Source organism: Barbus barbus (genome assembly GCF_936440315.1).
Source record: "Barbus barbus genome assembly, chromosome: 34".
NCBI classification, from domain to species: Eukaryota; Metazoa; Chordata; class Actinopteri; order Cypriniformes; family Cyprinidae; genus Barbus; species Barbus barbus.
In genome coordinates, this window is record NC_136762.1 from 7,693,840 (window position 1) to 7,716,249 (window position 22,410).

The 22,410-nt window shown below is 37.1% G+C and overlaps 2 protein-coding genes across 4 annotated transcripts; one reads left to right on the plus strand and one right to left on the minus strand.

Moving 5' to 3' along the window:
• Positions 1-490: 490 nt before the first annotated feature.
• On the minus strand, positions 491-9,220 carry LOC306854273 (inositol polyphosphate 5-phosphatase K-like). 2 transcript variants are annotated; one of them, XM_079392149.1, is made up of 14 exons: positions 9,051-9,188; positions 8,609-8,692; positions 6,977-7,081; positions 6,753-6,861; positions 5,256-5,372; positions 4,960-5,135; positions 4,729-4,840; positions 4,490-4,599; positions 4,050-4,076; positions 2,324-2,558; positions 2,103-2,240; positions 1,857-1,940; positions 1,653-1,757; positions 491-1,523 (listed from the first exon to the last, which is right to left on the minus strand). In XM_079392149.1, the coding sequence occupies exons 2-14, from the start codon at positions 8,689-8,691 to the stop codon at positions 1,443-1,445; spliced, it is 1,482 nt and encodes a 493-aa protein (XP_079248275.1). In that variant the 5' UTR covers position 8,692; positions 9,051-9,188; the 3' UTR covers positions 491-1,442. The 2 variants fall into 2 exon arrangements, with proteins under 2 accessions (XP_079248275.1, XP_079248276.1); XM_079392150.1 differs by lacking the exon at positions 4,050-4,076 and having other exon boundaries at positions 9,051-9,220.
• LOC306854274 (collagenase 3-like) lies at positions 6,860-22,027 on the plus strand. 2 transcript variants are annotated; one of them, XM_079392152.1, is made up of 11 exons: positions 6,860-6,915; positions 18,124-18,273; positions 18,350-18,588; positions 18,659-18,807; positions 18,914-19,039; positions 19,447-19,602; positions 19,688-19,808; positions 19,934-20,067; positions 20,829-20,988; positions 21,125-21,228; positions 21,348-22,027. In XM_079392152.1, the coding sequence occupies exons 2-11, from the start codon at positions 18,178-18,180 to the stop codon at positions 21,446-21,448; spliced, it is 1,386 nt and encodes a 461-aa protein (XP_079248278.1). In that variant the 5' UTR covers positions 6,860-6,915; positions 18,124-18,177; the 3' UTR covers positions 21,449-22,027. The 2 variants fall into 2 exon arrangements, with proteins under 2 accessions (XP_079248278.1, XP_079248277.1); XM_079392151.1 differs by lacking the exon at positions 6,860-6,915 and having other exon boundaries at positions 18,012-18,273.
• The last annotated feature ends 383 nt before the right edge of the window (positions 22,028-22,410 follow it).

Consider the following 22,410-nt stretch of genomic DNA (forward strand, 5'->3'; position numbering starts at 1 on the left):
CTATATAATTAACCAACACTGAAAATTATGATGAAAATTGAATTAAAACCCTACTGTTGCCAAAAACAGCTGTCATTAAATTATAATATATAAAAGAGCAAAATACTGACACTTTAGATATAACTGTCAGGATTTCAGTTAGGCCCTAACTGTTGTAAAACCTATTGTTTTGCTCATCAACTCTTATCTTAAATAATCCATTCAGCGTTTTCTTTTTACTAAATAAACATTAAATAATTAGGATTAAAACGTTAAACGTAAATAAAGTGTATTACCTGTCAGATGCCTGTGTAAACACGACTGCTGACAATCAGGCTAAAAAAACCCAGATAAAATATCTTCAAGAAAGTAAAAATCTTAAACATACATTTAGTAATAATTTATAAACAGGATCTCTATTTATCAGCCTTGTTGTCATTATTATTATTAGTTAATTAATACTTTGCTATGAGGATACTCAATAAAATCATCAAAACAAATTTTCATTTTTAATTTAAATAACATTTATTTCATGTCATCAGTAAGCATTTGCAGTGGTTTAAAAAATAAAAAAGCTCTTCGTTTACAGAGAAATGGAGTTTCTTACAGTCTTTTACCTTTTATACATTATAATTTGATACAAATACATTCTATTTATACATTAGCATTAGCCTAACATTATAACAAAAACACTTTCTTAAGCCAAAAGAGGGCATATTTGGTTTGACAAATATGTTTAAGCACATAGTCTGCTTATACTTAACGTGAAAGTAATATCAAACTGTATGACCACAAAAATACACTTCTGCACAGTTATTCACACTCAATTTCAGAGAGACACAAATATTATTATAATACCACTTCAGAATGAGTTATAGACATAAATAGAGCCACAAAGTAAACATGTGCCATAAGATTACTCAATTAAATTGTGCAAAAGCAGCCTTTTCTCGACTTTCTCGAAGTTTGAACGGAATGAGAAAACAAGGACAACAGTAGCAGTAACCATAAACACTCAAATTCTGAAGTACAGTAGACTAGTAAAACATTTTGTTTATAAAAAATGTTACAAGATAAACATATACTAAATGTTTTGAGAATGTGGTAATAGTAAGGCTGAGGTGTGAATTTATTCATTAAATAAATAGTTAATTAAATAAAATAGATGGTATGCTTTTCTTAATTTGTAACCTTTTTTGAGAGACGTTGCAAATTTAAATGTGCTTACTTGAGATACCACAATCTATTTGGGACTGGTCCCATCAACTGGCTGCGATTTAAAATATACTGGCTGTAATTTATAATATTTCTTGGATTAAAAAAAAAAAACACACACTATATCACATATCAGTACAACTTCAAATCAATTTTGGATTAAAATTGCACTTGCTTGAATTCGCAGGTATGTTTGGTTTGAGCTGCATATGACAGCATATAAACCAACTTGCACTTTAAACCTGGTCTTAACTGGCTATAGCTTCATCTAGTTCGTTGATATTTTCAGGCAATAAACCCTCTTCAATTGCCGCTCTGGATTCCTGCACCTTTAAATCAATAGAAAACCCTTCAAAAGCCATAATAGTGATATTTATGTATAAAAATACTATTTAATATACTGTATGTATCGCTCTCTCTCTCTACATACATACACACGCACACACAATATTACTCACCTTAAAAGGTCGACTAATACCCACAATGCACTGCAAGTTGCTGCTATAATAGCACAGCACACATTCTCCTCCAAGAACAGGAATTTCATCTTTGTTCACATAAACCTTTGATCAGAGAAAATAGAATTTACTACTTAGCTGCTTATGTGACAAAACTAATTATTTGACAGTTTTAAAGAAACATAGATAGCAAATGTTGCATACTTGAAAGAGCTCATCAGTGAAAGACACCTGGTCATCCTTCACCCAGGTGTACGTGATATAGTCTGAAACGCTTTTAAAACCAACCTGTGAAGTGACATGCACATGGTCTATATTAACAACACCCTGGATAACATTAGTTCACACTACATTATTCTAGTATCACTACTGTAACCATACACGATTATATAGTAAGTTTGATTTTTGTGAACTTATCAGAACAAACCACATTTTGGGAACCTCTCTTACCTTATATACACCGATCCAGTCCCAGGCACTGGAGGGAAAGGACTGGAGAAGGCTGTAGGTTATGAGGGCATCAAAGTCGGCACTCCACTCTCCCTCAGCGCACACCTGCACCAATGGCGTCTCGTACATCTTTCTCAGCTGGTCTCAGAGAAACAAATAGTCATTCTTGTAGTATTTTATAGAATAATAATGGATATTATGTTAGCCAAACTCCTCCCCACCTCCAAGCGGAAGATGCTGATGACGGGCTTATGGTCGCTGATGCCATACTCCATTTTACTTGTGTAATACTCCTGGCTCAGTTTTAGAGGGAACTCGTCTTTATGTTGCTCCTCCAGTTGTTTCTTTGTATCCTCTTGATTTTGACCGTCTTCATTAGCGTCATCTGACAGCGAGGAGTTGGGCTTCACTCTCCAGAGAATCCTGTCGCACCACGCAGGCTTGCGTTTCTTACCACTAGCCAATCACACAGAGATGAAAACGGTTAAATCGGTTAAAAAATATACAATAAAGTTAGGTGGTTTGAAGCTCTTTTCCAGAATCGTACTGCTTTCAATCGAAAGAACATTGCATGCCATCATTGGTCATCATTCATTTTGTGAAAATGAATTCATGTGGCATGCTTTTTATAAAAATCATGTTTATGTCCCAAACTCCTCACACCAAATACACTAAGGACAGACAAGTGGCATATAGGTCTCTCTGTACATGTACAAAATGTTCTAAAACAGTGCTTTTCAAACCAGGGTAATCTAAGTGATTTTAGGGGGGCTGAAGAAAAGTGAAGGAAAATACAATTATATGAAACATTTTAATGTTGTTTGTTTGAAACAGTATTTATTGCAAACAGCATTATTCAAATAAATTTAAATTGAACTGAAAATATTTCTCAAATATTCCAATGTTAGAAAACAAAATTATTTTAAATAACTAAAGAAATAATCACATTAAAATCTGATACAAAATAAATGTAATATTTTCGTTTTGGGTTTGTAATGACATTAAATATATATACACACTACTTCAAAAGTGTGGGGTCAGTAAATTATTTTTTAAAAAGACATTAATACTTTTAATCAGAAAGGATGTATTAATTCAACTGATCAGAAAAGACATTTAATTTGCATTAATCAAAGCATGCTGAAAAAATTCATCATGATTTATAATAATAAGAATTGTTTCTTGTGTACCAAATCAGCATATTAGAATGATTTCTGAAGAATTGTGAGACACTGAAGACTGGAGTAATGTTGCTGAAAATTCAGCTTTGCATCACAGGAAGTACATTCGAAAATATATTAAAATAAAAAAAACTGTTATTTGAAATTGGAATATTTCACAATGTGTTTTTGATTAAAAAAAATGGATACTTGGTGAGCAAAAGTGAATTCTTTAAAAAACAAACAAACTAATATTACAGCCCACAAACTTTTGAACGGTAATGGCCTTTTATATTATATTTTTGTCAACTAAAAGACTAAATATTTTAGTTGGTCCCCTACAAGAGGATCATCATATTTTGTAAAATATAAGGAGTTTATGTGAGTTCATTCACGCTGCATCTCCTTATGGACACCATAAATACATCCTGTAGGTCAAAAAGCATTTTCACTAAGCGGGCCGAGTTGTCCACATGCTTTATAACCATGTGTGTTGCAAAGATCTGAACAGCTACTAGTACCGACAGCACAGAAAAACAGATGATTAATTCTTAAACATCTAAACTCTTTGCAACACACAACAACTATATCCAAACAGACTGGATCTATATGGAAGTTATTAATGGATTATTTATGGTGCTTCATAGATGAATTGGTGTTACAGGACGGGATAGAGGCACACAACTTCAAATTGTGCTACAAACAGGGAAAGGAATGCTGGTGGAATGCTAGACAAGCAGGGTAGGAAGGTTCAAGTTTAGGAAGCACATGGGAATTTAAAGCTTACTTAAAACCAAACCATGTCTTCTGTACCCTGCAGAGGTGGAAAAGAGCACATCTGACAGTTAAGGAGGAGCTGTGGGAGATTCAGGATATTATGGTGATTACTATTGCTATTCAGGAAATGTACTGGAATTAAAGTCAACATGAAATCCAATTGAATTCCACAATAGAAATTTATGTATGAGTGAAAAAAAAAAGTTGAGCACGACTTGATTTTATCCATCAGGAATTGGCTGTGTTGTGAAAAGTGGTATTTTATTTTCTTATTAAAAAAAGACATTTCAAAGGCATTACATTTAAATGAAAGATTGTTTTGTAATAATGTGCAACAATTAAATCATTCACAATAAGACCTTGAATGTGCAATAAAAAAATTCTTATTGACTTTAAAACCAATGACTACAAAATACAGCAGGATGTACTGTAATAAGCCGAGTCATTTACCTTGTGTCATAGTTATCTGAGTTGAAATCAAATTTATAGGTGGGCTGAAAGTCTAGAGGGCCCTCTTCAAACTCCCTCAAAGTAGCTTCCTTCGGCTTCATCATGGTGAGCTGGTGAGATATTGACATGCACAGACACAAACTAACATTATTGTATACATTTAAGTGAGTTACTAATTCTGGATCAGCAAATATATGATTCATATGTTAGTACATTTTTCTACATCTATTTATCAGTACCTGATCTTTAGGCCAAAGAAGATTATAACGCTGGCTGGTGATGCAGTTCCGTACAAAGAGCATCCCGTGGTCCTCGATACGAAAATTCAAATCCCCAAACCAGAGCACCACCCTAGAATTCATGTGCGATAAAGAGCAATGTAGATAAATAAGGAATAAAGAACACAATCAGCCAAATTAAATCATTCACAGAAGACTGTTATGTGGTTATTATTCATGACCGGAACTTACTTGTGATCCAAAATGCGTGGCGTGTTTTTGGTGTCAAAGGTCTGAGCATCTAGAATATACTCAAACTCATCCACCCGCTGAGAGGCGTAGTTCATGTGGGCAGTCAGGTGACAGTTCAGGAAGCAGAGCATGTGACCGTAGAAGGACAGACGGATGGACACTCCTCCTTTATTACCCTTTAATTTTAAGAAAAGAAAGATGAATTTTCCTGCACAACAAATTTTTGTTACATTTTCATTAGGTTTATCAAAAGTTCTTCTGAAAACTATCACTAACTTGCATTGCCATGCTCTTACCCAGTAGCCGTAGAGTCCTGTGCGGGTGTAAGTGACCTGAATGTCTCTGATAAAGGGGACGTGCTCCAGCTTAGTAAAGAAAAGCAAGAGCAGACCTTGCATCCGTATGGAGGACACCTGAATGAGCCACAATAAATACATTTAAATTAAATATTTAAATAAATTACATAAAATATATAAAATGATAATAGATTTAATAAATAATAGATTTAATTGTAATTATAGATTATATCTACTCATTATAAGTCCATGGTAAAACTTTATTTTAAGGACCAATTTTCACTATTAACTAGTTGCTAATTAGCATGCATATTACTAGCATATTTGCTATTAGTTTTTTATAAAGCACATATTAATGCCTTATTCTGCATGACCATAATTTAGATCCCTTAACTTAATAACTACCGTACTAACTATTAATAAGCAGAAAATTAGCTATTTACTGAGGCAAAAGTGATAGTCAATAGTTAGTTAATAGTGAAAATTGGTCCTTAAACTAAAGTGTAACCAAGTTCATTATACCACATTTATTCATTCATTATAGGTTCATTAAGTCAAATGTAGCAATGTAATGAAATATTGGGTACACTGTAATAAAATTCAGTGTCAATAACCCACATTTCTGCCACAATACCGTGGTGCAGTGAGTGTTACTACAGTAAATCCATGGTAAATGATGGCAATGTGCATTTTGAATTTTGATCCGAGTGGATAAACGGTGTCACGGTTCAAATGAGTCGCGCTGTTTCGTTCCGCTTTTGGCGCATACACATATCGAACATTTATCGAACTCTTCATATCGTTTTATCGAGGAAAATTATACCGCGATAATTATCGTTATCAAATTAGCGCCCAGCCCTAATTTCAATTTTTTAAATGCATTATTTATTACTTAAATATATAATTATATAAATTATAATATAATTTATATTAAATATATAAATTGATTAAATAATTGGGTAAGACTTTATTTTAAGGTGTCCTTGTTACACGTTACATGTACTTACTATTATAATAACAATTAATTATGCATAATTACACACAAATAACCCAAAGCCAAACCCTAATCCTGACCATATAGTAAATGCATGTAGCTAATTATATTACTCAGTACTTATATGTATAATTACATTGCCTTAATATAAAGTGTAACCAATAATTATAATTACAAATTATATGTATTAAATATAATTATAAATATAATTACATATAAATGTAATTAAAGTATATATATATGTAATTACATTTCATTATTTAAATTAAGTATATAATAGATTCTAAATATATAATTTAAAAAATTACATTTGTAAATCAATAAGTAAAAATAAATAAATATAATTTCCCACGCATGTATACCCGTCACTGCTGCTCTATAAATCACTAAGAAATCAGTCGGTCCATCAGGTCAATGGTATAATCCACTGGTTCACAGCGAATCACATAATTAGTATGATAAGGAACAAAAGCATGCTTGTATGAGTCAGCTAGAATCAGCACCTTGATATAGCCCAATGGAGCCAGCGCGTTCATGAAGAGGTGACTCCAGGAGTCCTCGAAGGCCAAATCTGTGACAAACTTGAGAGGGGCAGCCTTCACCTCCTGCAGCCTGGACAAAAGCAGCATCGCAGATGTTAGGACACTCAGAGCACATACTTCTGAGGTAAGATAACTGTCATTATTTACTTTATGGTCTGTCTCTCGATTCAAATACTGAAACTCACCCGATCACATAGAGGTCGGGTTTCTTTAGGGAGCTGAGCTGAAGCAGAGAGTTCACATCGTCAGGAGGCTCGGCTGTGGCCACATTCCACGTGACAACGTACAGCCTGTGGGTAAAAGAAAGAAAGACTCAGGTCAATAAAATAATAGTTCTGCTTGTGTAACTCCTGTCCTTACATAACTGATCAGAGTAACAATAACACCAATTCAAGAAATTCTAAGCATATCACACCGCAGCTTAAACGGCTCAATCCGTTTAACCATTTTTAAGAACCACAGGCTAACATATAAGGTTTAAAATGTCTCATCCCCTGAAGATCACTAACTCAAATACACTAAAACTTTCATTTCTCTGGAAGAACAGATAGAAAGGTGCACAGTCGCCACGAAACCAAGCTAGACATTTGCAGTCAGGTTTAGATCTGCCAGACTTGACAACAAGAGAAGTGAAAAACAAAACCTGAACTGGTCTTTCTTAGGTCGGCCGGCAATCTGCCTGCAGACGAGAAAAGCCTCATCTAATGTTTTAGCCATCTAGGTGTGGAGGTTATCGTCAGGGTCCAGATCGTCCACGCAGGTCATGAGCATTGCCAGACGCTGTCGCACATACAGACAGCTGCTGGTGGACTCTGTGCCAGTGCTAGCCACGCTGTCAGAGCTTGGGTTTCGCTAAAATATTCAGACATTTCCTCCATGCTGAGCAACAGTGGCTAGTCACATGAAACAAATTGCACCTGCGTGTTATTGCGTGTCTTGATTGATATTTCATCTTGAGTTCCAGGGAAGGAAAGTCAGTTGTTCCAATAATTAATAATGCAGTAAAGTGTGTGATATAGGCTGTAGGGGGAGTAAAAGGAGGCTGTAGTGTAGGCGGACTTTTAGATTTAAAGATTAAAACCCTAATCTGGTTTAACAAGGGCCTACTTGACCCACCATATATATAACTTATTTAGGACAGTACTAAAGAAAAAATAACATGCAATTTTCATGATCCCTCTTATTTTGTTTCAATTATTAACATTTTGCACATTCTGCAAGGGGTATGTAAACTTATGAGCCCAACTGTACACACACACACAAAACCGTATTAAAAATTATAGTTTGTGATAAATAAACATTCTTGCATCATGGTAAGTATAGAAAGTATATTTTTATGTTTCGCTGTATAGTTAAGAAACTAGAGGCCAAAATGTGAAACCATAAAACAGTTTGGTTTTCCATAAACGACTGAAATCCCCCACATGAACAGAAACCTGTTGTAAAACCAAAGAGTGTTAAGAAAGCTAATCCCAATGTGCTTATCCCTGCTTCATGCGTTCACCATTTCAGCAAACAAGAGACTAAACTGTTCAACTTCTAGAATTCTGGATGTGCTTTAGGTCTTTAATCAACAACCTTGTGACAAGCTTACAACCCATGTTTGCGCTCCATGAGAAGAAAATCTGAATGCATAATTGTATAGCAATTGACATGATGACAGAATATGGTAAAATCTTAGTTTTGCTTCAACCCAAATGGGATGATTCTTGATCACTATTGCGGCTTCTATAAGCCACTTGCAATAGTAAAATACAATATCAATCATTTAGAATAAGAAAGCACATTCTAAATAAAGAATAAGACAGGATATTTACCCAAAAGTGTTCATCTTGCTGTCTTTCTGCTCCAGACTGACAGAATTCAAAGCCTGTGACAAATCGTCCTGCATCCTCTCCATCCTGTCAAACATACGAGCACATGCTTTTCTCAGGAACCTGCTTTGCATTTCATGTGCATCAATATTCATCGTAATAAAACCACTAATATTCTCTTTCAAAGCACATAATCGGTGCTGTAAATGCAACACGTGTAAGTCAAAATGTATATAATAATAAAAATACATATTTGAAGTATAGAGTATGACGTCAGGATTATAGTCAGTGTCAAAATAATGATGCATTAACTACTCTCAGTAAACGACAGATTAAGGCAACACTTTTCATATCACAGTACGTTACATGCTGAAATGTCAAAAATGATGGAACGTATTAATGAGAAAATCTAGGATCAATATGTTTGAAACAGTATTCAAACTACCTGCTAAAACTCGTTGTCTTCGCTTCCGCAGTCTCAAAGTCTCTGAGGTGTTAAACAATTAGTGGAGACAGAAATATCCCGTAACATCTCGAGCTGTGCACTGTGTTTACATGAGAGAGGGAGCGCGAATCTACACGCAAACTTCACTCAACAGTACATGGCTGCTGGGAAACAAAATAAAAGTCCTCGAGAGCTACTTTTTAGATTATTTATTTAGCATAATCCTGTTAGAAATGCCAATTTGCAACAAAATAAATTTGTACTCTACTGAAAATGACACAACTTGTATTTTGTTACACATAATACATTAAATAATAAAAATGCTTCTTTCATTCATTCATTCATTAAATTAAATAATAAAATAAATCATTTTAAATATATAATTTAATTAAAATTAATCTTAAAATAAAATACAGATAACAACAATTTTGCTTAGTACTTAAAAAAAAAAAACAGTTGCTCATTATTTTGTTATATTTCGTTATTTTATTTAGTTGAAAACTATTATTTTGTAAACAAATATATTTTGTCCAGTATGCAGTGCCCTGTTTTTTTTTTTTTTTTATTATAATTTTTTTTTTAAGTTAACCATTTACGACTGGTGCTGGCAAAATAAGTCACAATGAGCACATTTTCAAAAATGAATTATTTATATTCTCCATTAAAAGACGGGAACAGGGCGGGATTTACGAATTTCAGAAAAAGAAGGCGAATTCCAGCGCAAGCGTTTACCGCGTGAACGCGCAGTTTAGAAAGAGAGCCAGGTAAGACTGAAGTAGAGAAGCATTAATAGTTATTTGACAACTTTTTTTTTTATGACAGAAATGTTAAATACGGAGTCATTTATTATTGATTAATAATTCCTAACAGAATGTGATGAGACACTAAACGACACCCCCACCCCCCAACCCAATGATAAATACATAGTTTTTTTTTATTATTATTGTTTTTTTCCAAATATACAGAAGTACTTAACTTCAAGCATAACTCACATCCAAAAAACAAAAAAATCAACAACAAAAATAAATAAGAACATGGGGGATACATATAACAAATATATATGATGTATGATAAAATTACATTTTACAGATAACATTTTTTAATATGAGAGATGTTTTAATACATTTCTTGTTTCTGGTAATTGAAGTCAGTGAGTCATAAAATATATTATGCTCTTTACAAAAAAACTTAAATGAGGGACTAATAGATGTAATTTTTGCTTTATGTATATGGAACTTCCCAAGAAGAATTATCACCTTTAAAGTGTTATCAAAAGTCTTCAGAATATTTACAGTTACAAAACAAGTGTATAAGTGTTTCATTTTCCAAGTTACAAAATGAACATTTTGGTGAGACATCTATTCTAAACTTGTTAATAAAAGTGTTACAGGGATAGTACCTATGCAATATCTTAAAATGTAATTCCTTTACCTTATTTGGCAATAAAAATTTATTAGTCGCTGACCAAATGTTTTCAGAGGAAGGAATGAAGTAAAATTGTTTCCACTTACTAAGTGCTTTTGGATAACAGCTGACATCCCGAGTAAGACATTTTCTAATGTGTGAATTATTACACTTAATATCCATTATATTAACACCTCCTATAACAAGGTTTGGAATTTGTCGGACAGCTGAGTTATAACAGATGTATTTAAGGTGAAGCAATTTATGAGAAATGCATTTCACAATCAAATTATAATCTCTACAGGAAGATTCAATCCCTGAGAAAGAAAGAAATTGCTGATAAGTATAAATCTCACCATCAGCATTCATTAAATCTGAAAGAAATATAATCCCTTTATCAAACCATTCTTTTTAAAATATACTCTTGTTTTTGATAACACAAATTGGTTATTCCATACAGCTCAGAGTAATCCAAGAGGCCTAAAACAAGACGAATATTATTTGAAATGTGTCGACCCTTCATGAAGCCAGATTGTGTGAGTGAGATTCTTCTTCTAAACAAGGTTTTAGTCTCCTTGTGTCAGTCCTTGTCTTGTGTTTCCCCTCCTCCCGTGCCCATATTTGGCCTTCCTGTTCCTGTCCTCGTTTGTTTTCATTAGTTTAATTAGTCCCTAGCCCTGTGTTTGATTAGTCCACACCTGTTCCTTGTTTTCCTAGTGTTCTTAAACCCTGTGTTTCCCTGCCTCTGTGTCCAGTCTGACCGTCAAACCCCTCTCTTCAGTTGATGTCTCCACGGTTCCTGTGATTCCTAAGTTTGCTTCATTAAAGTCTGTGTTGAAGAGAAGTTGCTCGCCTCTGCCTTTCCCTGCTCCCAGAGGGAGCGTGACAGAAGACTGGACCTATACAACGTAACTATGGCTGAAGACAGGCTTTGGTGTCTGCGGCAGGATGGTCGGGATTTGGTAAGGTATGTTGAGGAGTTTCTTGAGCTTTCCAACGAGGTGAGCTGGATTGACGCCTCGCTCGGTGTGTGTTTTCGGTTTGGGTTGGACAAAGATGTCATCAGCTGCGATATCCCCACGTCCAGTTTTTCCCTTATCGGGCTGATAAATTATGTCCTCAATGTACATGGCATTGATTTCGAAGTCGAAGAATGTCAAACCGATCTTCGTCCAACCCAACCCGAGAACAACCCGGCCTCACCAGCTCACCGCTCGCCAGGACCCTCCACATGCCCTGCCAAATGTTCCGGCCACCCAACTCTTCCCAGCACTGCTGCTGTCCTCAGCCCAGAGCACCCCCGCAACCCCGCGCTTCAAGAGCGCCCTCCTGAGTTCCCGCTGGTTCCGTCCAGCCCTCCTGAGTTCCCGCTGGTTCCGTCCAGCCCTCCTGAGTTCCCGCTGGTTCCGTCCAGCCCTCCTGAGTTCCCGCTGGTTCCGTCCAGCCCTCCTGAGTTCCCGCTGGTTCCGTCCGGCTCTCCTTCGTCTCCGCTGGTTCCATCCAGCCCCGCGCCTCCCGAGCGCCCCCAAGTGTCCGCGCTTCCAGAGCGCCCCCAAGTGTCCGCGCTTCCAGAGCGCCCCCAAGTGTCCGCGCTTCCAGAGCGCCCTCCCGTGCCGGCTCCACGCACGCGCCCTCCCGTGCCGGCTCCACGCACGCGCCCTCCCGTGCCGGCTCCACGCACGTTCCCGCTGGTTCCGTCCAGCCCTCCTGAGTTCCCGCTGGTTCCGTCCAGCCCCGCGCTGCAAGAGCGCCCCCAAGTGTCCGCGCCTCCCGAGCGCCCCCAAGTGTCCGCGCCTCCCGAGCGCCCCCAAGTGTCCGCGCCTCCCGAGCGCCCCCAAGTGTCCGCGCCTCCCGAGCGCCCCCAAGTGTCCGCGCCTCCCGAGCGCCCCCAAGTGTCCGCGCCTCCCGAGCGCCCCCCAGTGCCGGCTCCACGCACGTGCCCTCCAGTGCCGGCTCCACGCACGTGCCCTCCTGAGTTCCCGCTGGTTTCGTCCAGCCCTCCTGAGTTCCCGCTGGTTCCGTCCAGCCCCGCGCTGCAAGAGCGCCCGTCAGAGTCCGCGCTGCAAGAGCGCCCGTCAGAGTCCGCGCTGCAAGAGCGCCCGTCAGAGTCCGCGCTGCAAGAGCGCCCGTCAGAGTCCGCGCTGCAAGAGCGCCCGTCAGAGTCCGCGCTGCAAGAGCGCCCGTCAGAGTCCGCGCTGCAAGAGCGCCCGTCAGAGTCCGCGCTGCAAGAGCGCCCGTCAGAGTCCGCGCTGCAAGAGCGCCCGTCAGAGTCCGCTCCTCTGTGGCTCCCAGGGGGGAGCCTCCCCAAGAAAATTTTGGGGGGGGGTAAGAGGGTCACAGCCTGTGTGGCCGGGCCAAGGGCCAAGGCCACAGAACCCCTCGGGCCTGAAAAAAATAGGCCGTGGCCTCCCGAGTCCCCTGACCCGCCGTGGCCTCCCGAGTCCCCTGACCCGCCCTGGCCTCCCGAGTCCCCTGACCCGCCCTGGCCTCCCGAGTCCCCTGACCCGCCCTGGCCTCCCGAGTCCCCTGACCCGCCCTGGCCTCCCGAGTCCCCTGACCCGCCCTGGCCTCCCGAGTCCCCTGACCCGCCCTGGCCTCCCGAGTCCCCTGACCCGCCCTGGCCTCCCGAGTCCCCTGACCCGCCCTGGCCTCCCGAGTCCCCTGACCCGCCCTGGCCTCCCGAGTCCCCTGGCCTCCCGAGTCCCCTGACCCGCCCTGGCCTCCCGAGTCCCCTGACCCGCCATGGCCTCCCGAGTCCCCTGACCCGCCATGGCCCCTGGAACGGGCACCGCCCTGGAGGCCTCCAGAGCGCCCACCCCCCCTCCCCATTGGATGGTGTTAGGCGTGAGGACACGCCTTCCGGAGAGGGGCGTAATGTCAGTCCTTGTCTTGTGTTTCCCCTCCTCCCGTGCCCATATTTGGCCTTCCTGTTCCTGTCCTCGTTTGTTTTCATTAGTTTAATTAGTCCCTAGCCCTGTGTTTGATTAGTCCACACCTGTTCCTTGTTTTCCTAGTGTTCTTAAACCCTGTGTTTCCCTGCCTCTGTGTCCAGTCTGACCGTCAAACCCCTCTCTTCAGTTGATGTCTCCACGGTTCCTGTGATTCCTAAGTTTGCTTCATTAAAGTCTGTGTTGAAGAGAAGTTGCTCGCCTCTGCCTTTCCCTGCTCCCAGAGGGAGCGTGACACCTTGCAAATAAAGAAGCTAATAATTTATAATCAGAATTAAGCAAGGTTATAGGGCGCCAATTATCTAAAAACTGTTTATCTTTATTTGATTTAGGTATTAAAGTTATTAGGCCTTGCTTCATCGATTCAGATAATTCACCACGGTCTAAACACTCTTTGAAAACATCCAAAATAAGAAATTTGATATCATTCCAAAATGATCGATAAAATTCAAATGGCAAACCATCGGGGCCCGGACTTTTATTAAATGGAGTTTTTGTGATTAAACTATCCATCTCTTCCACAGTTATCTCATCCTCACAAACGGCATAATTGTCTTCACTTATATTTGGAATAAACTGTTCCACCTCAAAGAAAAAATTATTAGATGACTCAGAATGAAAAGAGGAACTATAGAGTTGCTTATAAAAGTCAGCTACAAATTTTGGCTTCGTCAGAAGTGAGAATACCATTAATATCAAGGGCTGAGATTCTTTTTAAGTCACCTCTTCTTTTCTCTAAATTAAAAAAATATGTTGAATTTCTTTCTCCAAATTCTAACCATTTTGCCCTTGATCTAACAAATGCGCCTTTGGCCTTCTCTGCATAAAGAACATCAAGATCTTCCTTCAATAAATATAACTTCTCCTTGTCCTGCTCACTAGGAGAGGACAGACATAAAATATCATGAATGAATGAATGAATGAATGAATGAATGATCATTCATTCATTCAAAATATCATTTATTTCCTTTATGATTGCAGAGCTTCTTGACTCCTTTGCCTTAGAAAGCTGTTTGCCAAATTGTATAGAAAACCTCCGACACTCGTACTTAAAAAGTTCCCATTTTGCAATAGCAGAGCCTGAATTAACTTTAAATTTCTCAACTATATTTTTAATACCTAAACAATATATAGAGTTTTGTAATAAAGACGTATTCAGTTTCCAGTATCCTGGACGCCTCTTAAACTTATTATGCGTCTCGGATATTTCAAGATCGATACAAGCATGATCCGTTAAAGGGGCAGGAGAAATGGTACAAGAACTAATAAAGGAAATTAGACAGTCAGATATAAGCCAGAGGTCTATTCTAGATTTTTGTGACATGTCTGCTTTAAACCATGTAAATGAGGAGACATTGTTTCCATGGACGTGTCTGTAAGCATCTAGCAAATCAAGGCTGCTACAAAGATCACTTATAACTAGATTAACATTATTGACATTGAGTCTTGGGGGGGGATCTATCTAAATGCAGATCAGGGGCCTCATTGAAATCTCCCCCCACAATAACTGCTGCTGAAGGAAATTTTAATTTTAAAGTGATCAATTTATTAGATAAAGTTTGAAAAAGAATTTGGTTTAGATTTGAATTGTTAAAGCCATATACATTACAAAAAATAAAGACAGCCTCTCCAGACTGAACTATAGCAATTATTCATCTGCCCTCTTGCGAAAAGTGTGACTCGAGAATCTTACCATTAAAATTATATTTAAATAAAATTATAACTCCCCCAGAATGAGTAGACCCATGTGAAAATAAGGCTTTACCTCCCCACAGACCAAAAAGACTCCTCATTAGCAGTAGAGTGAGTTTCCTGTAAAAAATAAACATCTCTTCTTTTAGAACTACAAAATAAAAATAAGGCTTTTCGTTTAGTAAGGTCGCGAATCGTAAATACATATTTATGGCCGTGATTTAATTCAGTGTAGCCTACATCTATGGCGCATTGTTCCTTCCTATCTAACCTTACTTTACCAATTGTAGCCTGTATATTTTTTAAAGTAGACAATGTTGTCATAAGGTCAGCAATTTAATCATTTCCAGCAAATAAAACTTTGATCACAAGTGGGTGGTTCCTTTACCATTCCTCATAATTCATCCCTGCAGATGTCTGACATGATCCACATTTTCAACCTGGGAAATTCCCCTTGGTCTCATTTTGACATGATTCACACTCATTCAGCATGTTTGCACATATAGTTCTGTTATGGCTCAAACTCCTAGTAGGATGCCATCATTGTTAATTTTGAAAAGTTTGAAAATTTTGCAGTGCATCATAGACATCATGTCATTTAGAGATAGAGAGTATCGTAATGTATTCTTAGCTTTTTATCATAAAAATAAGGATTGAGAGGATAGATTAATATAGACCTCAAAGCAGGGCATCAGGGGTTTTTTCTGTTTCCACTGAAGGACCTGATCTCAGCTCCTGGATTTGATTGCTCATCAGCTGAGAACATGTAGGAGTTCATTACATCTTCATGTTGTTAGCCTGTAGATTCTGGCCCCGGGTTATGATAGGCTTGAATCTATCGTCCTCTGGTGCAACATTTTTTCTTCTTTACTCATTGTTTTTATTGTACATGTCTCTGCTTGCTTCTTTGTAAAAAGAAAAAGATGAGCAAATAGAATTTGAATCTTTATGGTCTACACTGAAATAACCTGAAATTAACATCCAGAACACAGGGGAAAGAAACAGAAGCTATTCACCTTATTAGAAGTCAATGAACCATCAGAATGGTTTTAAAAATGATATTTCAAGATAAAAAAAATAAATAAAAAAAATGCCCTTAGCTGTTATAAATTCACTGTAAACCACAGCTTCTTGAGGATTATTGCTTTATTCACAATCCCACTGTTTGCTCAAGACATTTTGTATAGCTGGCAGAAAAAAAATATATAAGAGATTAGATAATGCCCACTGTGCAAATTTTTACATACCTACATACAATACATACGTATTGTGAAGTTGTTTTCTGCACATCCTTATGTCTCAAAGTGCTTTTGGCCAGTGATTTTATTTACAAACCTTCTGTCAAATCAGTGTTATTAGAAAGCTAGACACTTGTCTGTTTAATAATGTGTACTTTACAGAGGTGTGGACAGCAAAGTCACATTTGAAGAATTCTGTCACTCTGTTAGTTTGTTATGGGTGACAGCTTCCATTAACAGGACAGGCCTGCACTTGCAGCCCTGAAAATATTTTGCTCGTTGCATCTCTGGGCCTAATAATACATCTTAATGCTATTTTGTTTTAGATAGATACATATAAAGGTCATTTATAGTTAATCTAATATTAACAGCCATTAATGTACAGTGTACAGTACTTTTCCTTGGGCCTTTTAACTGGCTGCACCACAGGAAAACCAACTGTTTTTCATGTGATGACGCCGCAAAGCTGCAAAAAAGCCCCTTACAGCTGTGCAAAACATGCAGAGCATTTTGTTTTTGATCAAACAATAGACCTTAGTCAGTCAGTTTTTGACAGGAATAAAAATGGGGCTGTGAGGAACAGAAGTACTGTGCGTTCAATGGGCTGTACTGTTTATTTATATTTAATTAACTGCTGACAAAACGTCTTTCCAAAAACCTTCCAGTTGACAGAACTCCACAAAACAGTTTTGAAATTTGTGAGAATTACATGATCCTTTATAGTGTGTGCAAAAATAAAGTACAATAAACTAATATTGTAACATATTCAATATTTGAAGATATCGTAATATACTTTATACTTGTATAAATTAAAATGTAGTAATAACAAAGATGAATAATTAATTTCCTTTAGTGCTGTCAAACGATTAATCGCATCCGAAATAAAGTTTTTAATTTACATAATATATGTGTGTACATTTATTATGTATATTAATACACACATATATTTTGAAAATATTCACATGTATATATTTATATTCATATAATTGATATTATATATAAATATATTTAATTTATAAACGTAACATTTTTCTTAAATATATACATGCATGGGTGTGTATTTATATATACATAATAAATATACACAGTACACACACATATACTGTGTAAACAAAAACTTTTATTTTGGATGCGATTAATCATTTGACAGCACTAATTTCTTTACAGACTTTTTAACAGTAATAGTGTATGTTGTAATTCATTTTGATCAATTATCAGCAATTAGTTTTTGTATTTGTGCGTATTATACAGTATTAGTAATTGTGTAGTGAAAGATGTGTTGGCAACACCCGTGTTGGTGTCTGTGTATACCCTATATCTGCTAAATTTCCTCTGTCTTAACGTCTGTACAGGTTTAGAAGTCATATGTCAGTCTTAGTCAAAAATGAACGGCTATGATTCATAATCAAGAAGTCTGGAAATAGTCACCTTGAAATGAAGCCAAGGGAGATGGCATCAAGTTTTGCCACCATTTAGGCCTAAAAATAGATTTCTTGTGTATTTTTTAAATCACACATGAGCAAGTCTGAGATGTATGTTGTACTAGGGCTTCTAAAATTCTAAAATCACACAAGAAGTACTAACATGATTTTATAACCTTCCATTACTCATGCCCTTTACCAAAATGAGTCAACAAATCATTTTCAGCCAAAAGTACCACAGCAGTGATATCATTGCTCACTCAGGTGTCCTAAAAGCAGTTTTTAACCACATTCTGCTGGCTGTGTGCTTAGAGGAAGTGGCGGTTTGGCCAAGGTACTTTTTACATGAATCACAAACAATTTTTGACAGGACAGAGCACTATATAGACCCCAGTCAGACTGAGCAGAACATCATCCGGTCAACATGGAGCTCACAGCTGTGGTATTGTTGGTGATTGCTGCGCACGCTTTAGCAAAACCTATTGCAACTGAGGAGAAAGACAAGTTGTTATTAGCTGAGGTAGGAAGTGCATTTTTCTTTAAAATCTTATAAAAGATCTTAATGTGTTTTTATTAATTAATTTATTTTTTTGTAGAAATATCTTCAAAGGTATTATGGCATGCCAGCTGGTCTTCAGGGAAAAGGAAAAGTGTCTGATCTCAAGCACCAGAAGATTCGAGAGATGCAAGCGTTCTTCAAGTTGGAAGTGACGGGAAAGTTGGACGACAACACCTTGGAGGTGATGAAAATGGCTCGCTGTGGAGTTCCAGATGTGGCTGAATATAACCACTTTCCCCGAGACCTCAAATGGAAAACCACAAATGTGACCTTCAGGTTTGTGTTTGTACATTAAAGAACTGAGTATGGTAAAAATACAGTATAGTTATCCAGCTTTTATTTACAGGATTCTGAACTACACTCCTGACCTGAAGAAGGCAGATGTGGACAGAGCTGTTCGAACTGCTTTTAACGTCTGGAGCAAGGTGACACCACTGAGGTTTAAGAAACTGCATGAGGGAAATGCTGATATCATGATCAGCTTTGGAGCAAAAGGTACTAGCACTTTTATTATACATTAAAATGAGGATAAAATGCAGGATATTTCTTTCTGGTTCTCTTTCTGTCAATCGCCATAATTATTTTTGAATGCAAATGACAGAGCATGGAGACTTCAACCCGTTTGATGGACCCGAGGGGCTTCTTGCTCATGCTTATCCACCTGGAAACGGCATTGGCGGAGATACACACTTTGATGAGGATGAAACATGGACCAAAGACTTTCACGGTACAAAAAATATATATAAATACATCAAATAAAATTATAGTTGGGAAGTAAATATAACTTTGTTCACTCACAAAGGCTGCATTTAGTAGATCAAAAATACAATAAAACCAGCAATATTGTGAAGTATAATTGCAATTTTAAATAACTGTTTTCTATTTTTATACATTTTGAAATATAATTGATTCCTGTGATGCAAAGCTGAATTTTCAGCATCATTACTCCAGTCTTCAGTGTCACATGATCTTTCAGAAATCATTCTAATATGCTGATTTGGTGCTAAAGTAAGAATAGCATTTATTTAAAATAACTTAATGTGTCCTTGTTTATTACAAGTATTCATTTCTTTAAAAAAAAAGGTAGTGTATATAAAGTTTGATTACTAGTAATCTTTTCTATGTTCTTTGCAGCATTCAATCTCTTCTTGGTTGCGGCCCATGAGTTCGGTCATGCTCTCGGTATGGCCCACTCCTCTGACCCAGGGTCACTGATGTACCCGGTGTATTCCTACGACGGGGGTTACCCTCTGGCTGAGGATGACATTAAAGGAATCCAGTCTCTCTATGGTGAGTAATTTATCATTTTGACCAAAAGATCATTCTAGAAGGCTTCATAGTCCTGATTCAGCCTTTGCTTTTGGGTTAACTGCAGGTGAAAACCCAGACCACGGAAGAGTCAAGCCTAAACCAGACGCTCCAACCAAGTGTGACCCTGAACTGAGTTTTGATGCCGTCACTGAACTCCGTGGAGAGACAATCATTTTCAAAGACAGGTGCAAAAATAGTCCACGGTTCATTGTTGTGATAAAACTGTTCCTGGCTGCAAATTTTTCAATTCTGATATAATGTATTATTTCCTAATATAGTTCCCTTTTTTGTTGTTTCTTGTTGTTGGCAGGTTTTACTGGCGACTACATCCACAAATGCCTGAGCCTGAACAAACTCTCATTAAAAGTACCTGGCCTGAATTACCAAACCAAGTAGATGCTGCCTACGAGAACCCAGAGAAAGATATTGTCATCATATTCAGTGGTTAGTTTTGAGATTTAAATGATTAGTCATGTTATTTTATGTTTATCTTTGTTTTGTAAAAGTTGTCTTTACCAACACTTATTTATATACTATTATAGTTTTTATTCATATTTTCATAGCTTTTATTAAAAAAAATTCTGTTTTCAATTTAATTTTGGTTAGAGTTAGTAATTATGTTGTGTTTTTGTCATTTGGATTATTATTTATGTATTTTGTTTTAGTTTAAATTTTTAGTATTTAAAGTAAATGAGAAGTGTTGCCTTAGCAACATTTAATTCTATTTATAATGTTTATTTTTTTTCAAGTTATGACATTTTTTTAATTGTTTTTAGTTTTAGGTAATGTTAAAACCCTGACTTGGAAATAAATTGATTTGATTTCAATTAGTTGCCAAGGTAACATTTCTCATTTTCATTTAGTTTTAAGTTAAAGTACTAAACAACTAAAAATAAATATAAATAAAAACTATAAGGGGAAATTAAACAGTCATGTTTAAAAAAAACTCATATAAATGAGAAAAACACAACAAAATTACTAAAACTTTAAAATTAGAACAAAATGTAAAATTAAAAGCTAATTGAAAATATTAATAAATACTGTAATATTTATGTTTACGTTTTTAATCTGCTATTTATATTTATTTTATCTCATCAGTTTTTTGATGTTTTAGTTTTAGTTCAAATTAAAAGTACAACACTTACAGATAATTTTTTTTTAGTTAAATTAACAAAAATATTTTTATGACTGAAAAAATATTACAGGTATCAGAATGTGGGCTCTCAGTGGCTACAATCTGGTTGATGGCTATCCAAAATACATCCACAAACTTGGTCTCCCGAAGACTGTCCGCAAAATAGATGCAGCAGTTAACATCCAAGACACGGGCAAGACTCTGCTTTTCGTAGATGAAGAATACTGGAGGTATGTTATATATCTTGTGAACCCCCCCCTAAAACTTCCAAATATTTAATTGCATTTTAAGTATTTTGAACCCTGTACACAAATCCAACACTCAATAAAATGCCAAAAGCTAATGTGAGCTGCATCTCATCTCCAGTTATGATGAGGAGAAAGGCACCATGGACAGTGGATACCCACGATCCATTGAGAAAGACTTTCCTGGAATAGGAGATGAAGTGGATGCTGCTGCATATCATTATGGTATGTTTAAATTAATTATGTTGCATAACTTTCTCATCGTGTCAGGTAGTGTATTTAAACCGATTCACCAAAGCATGAATGCTTGAATAAAAATAATTGTTTTCTCTATTTTTTAACAGGATATTTGTACTTCTATCATGAGCACTTGCAGTTTGAGTACAGTTACAGCTCTCGGAAAGTCATGCGCATCATGAGGGCCAACTCCATACTCAACTGTTGAGCGCGTATAATGTGGCTGTGCCATAAACTGTCAATCATTATCAACTGCTGCGAAAATTAGCATTCATTTTTATCATTTTTTCTCTACTGAGCTGGTAAATCAGTAGAAATTCTCCATTCTTTTAAAATGTATTTATAGACCATGATTCAGGGATCATATCTGGGATATTTTGGTCAAATTAATTTCTGTATGATTCTGTATATGCATCCAATGGGAAGCAAAGAAATATATATTGATTGAACTGAAAACTGTAAATGTGTTATGACCTCTCCAATACTACTGTTAAAATAATAAACAGAAAAATTCTTATGAATATTTTTGTGGTGAGTTATTAGTATGAATTTGTCACATACAAACGGACACATAAGTGAATAAATACAGTTGAATAAACAATTAAAGTGAATGTATATGGAATAGAATGAATAGAATATAAGATAGAGTATGTAACTAAATAAACAGACTGAACTTACTATCAGCAAAATTAAAAAAAACTTAAATTTGCCATCCAAAAATGATTATTTGTCTCTGCCATGACTAATAAACACATGAAAAACATGAGTTCCTTCATGGTTCTGGGTCAAACTATGGACACATGTTTTGTTTTTATTCTCTCTTCCTATCATCTGACCCAGTTGATGGTATCTATGACTAGACTAAATGCTTTTGGCGATGAGATGACTGAAAACATTCTCAAAATCTGCTCTGAATTACTCTCACCAGTCATGGTGTTTGGCTGCCTGCAGTGTTTACATGGGATTTCAGTTAAAAACCCACATACCACCACATTTGTTTGTGCCTGCAAATTTATCCTGTAGTGAAAGAGAGCAAAATTGTGGATTTTACAGCAAAACACAATATTTTGATGGTCATCAAAAATGAAGATGAATTTGAGAATAAGTCAGTATTTCTGGATCCCTGTTCAGTATTTAGTAAATAGCAAATAGGTGAACGTTTTAGCTGGT

Excerpts from the sequence above, each read along its gene's own strand:
- LOC306854273 (XM_079392149.1), bottom strand. The coding sequence starts at position 8,691 with ATGGAGAGGATGCAGGACGATTTGTCACAGGCTTTGAATTCTGTCAGT. Across the intron at positions 2,241-2,323 it reads TCAGCATCTTCCGCTTGGAG|CTGAGAAAGATGTACGAGAC; the intron begins GTGGGGAGGAGT and ends CTCTGAGACCAG. Across the intron at positions 1,524-1,652 it reads GTATTAGTCGACCTTTTAAG|GTGCAGGAATCCAGAGCGGC; the intron begins GTGAGTAATATT and ends ATTGATTTAAAG.
- LOC306854274 (XM_079392152.1), top strand. The coding sequence starts at position 18,178 with ATGGAGCTCACAGCTGTGGTATTGTTGGTGATTGCTGCGCACGCTTTA. Across the intron at positions 19,603-19,687 it reads AGGAATCCAGTCTCTCTATG|GTGAAAACCCAGACCACGGA; the intron begins GTGAGTAATTTA and ends GGTTAACTGCAG. Across the intron at positions 19,809-19,933 it reads ACAATCATTTTCAAAGACAG|GTTTTACTGGCGACTACATC; the intron begins GTGCAAAAATAG and ends TGTTGTTGGCAG.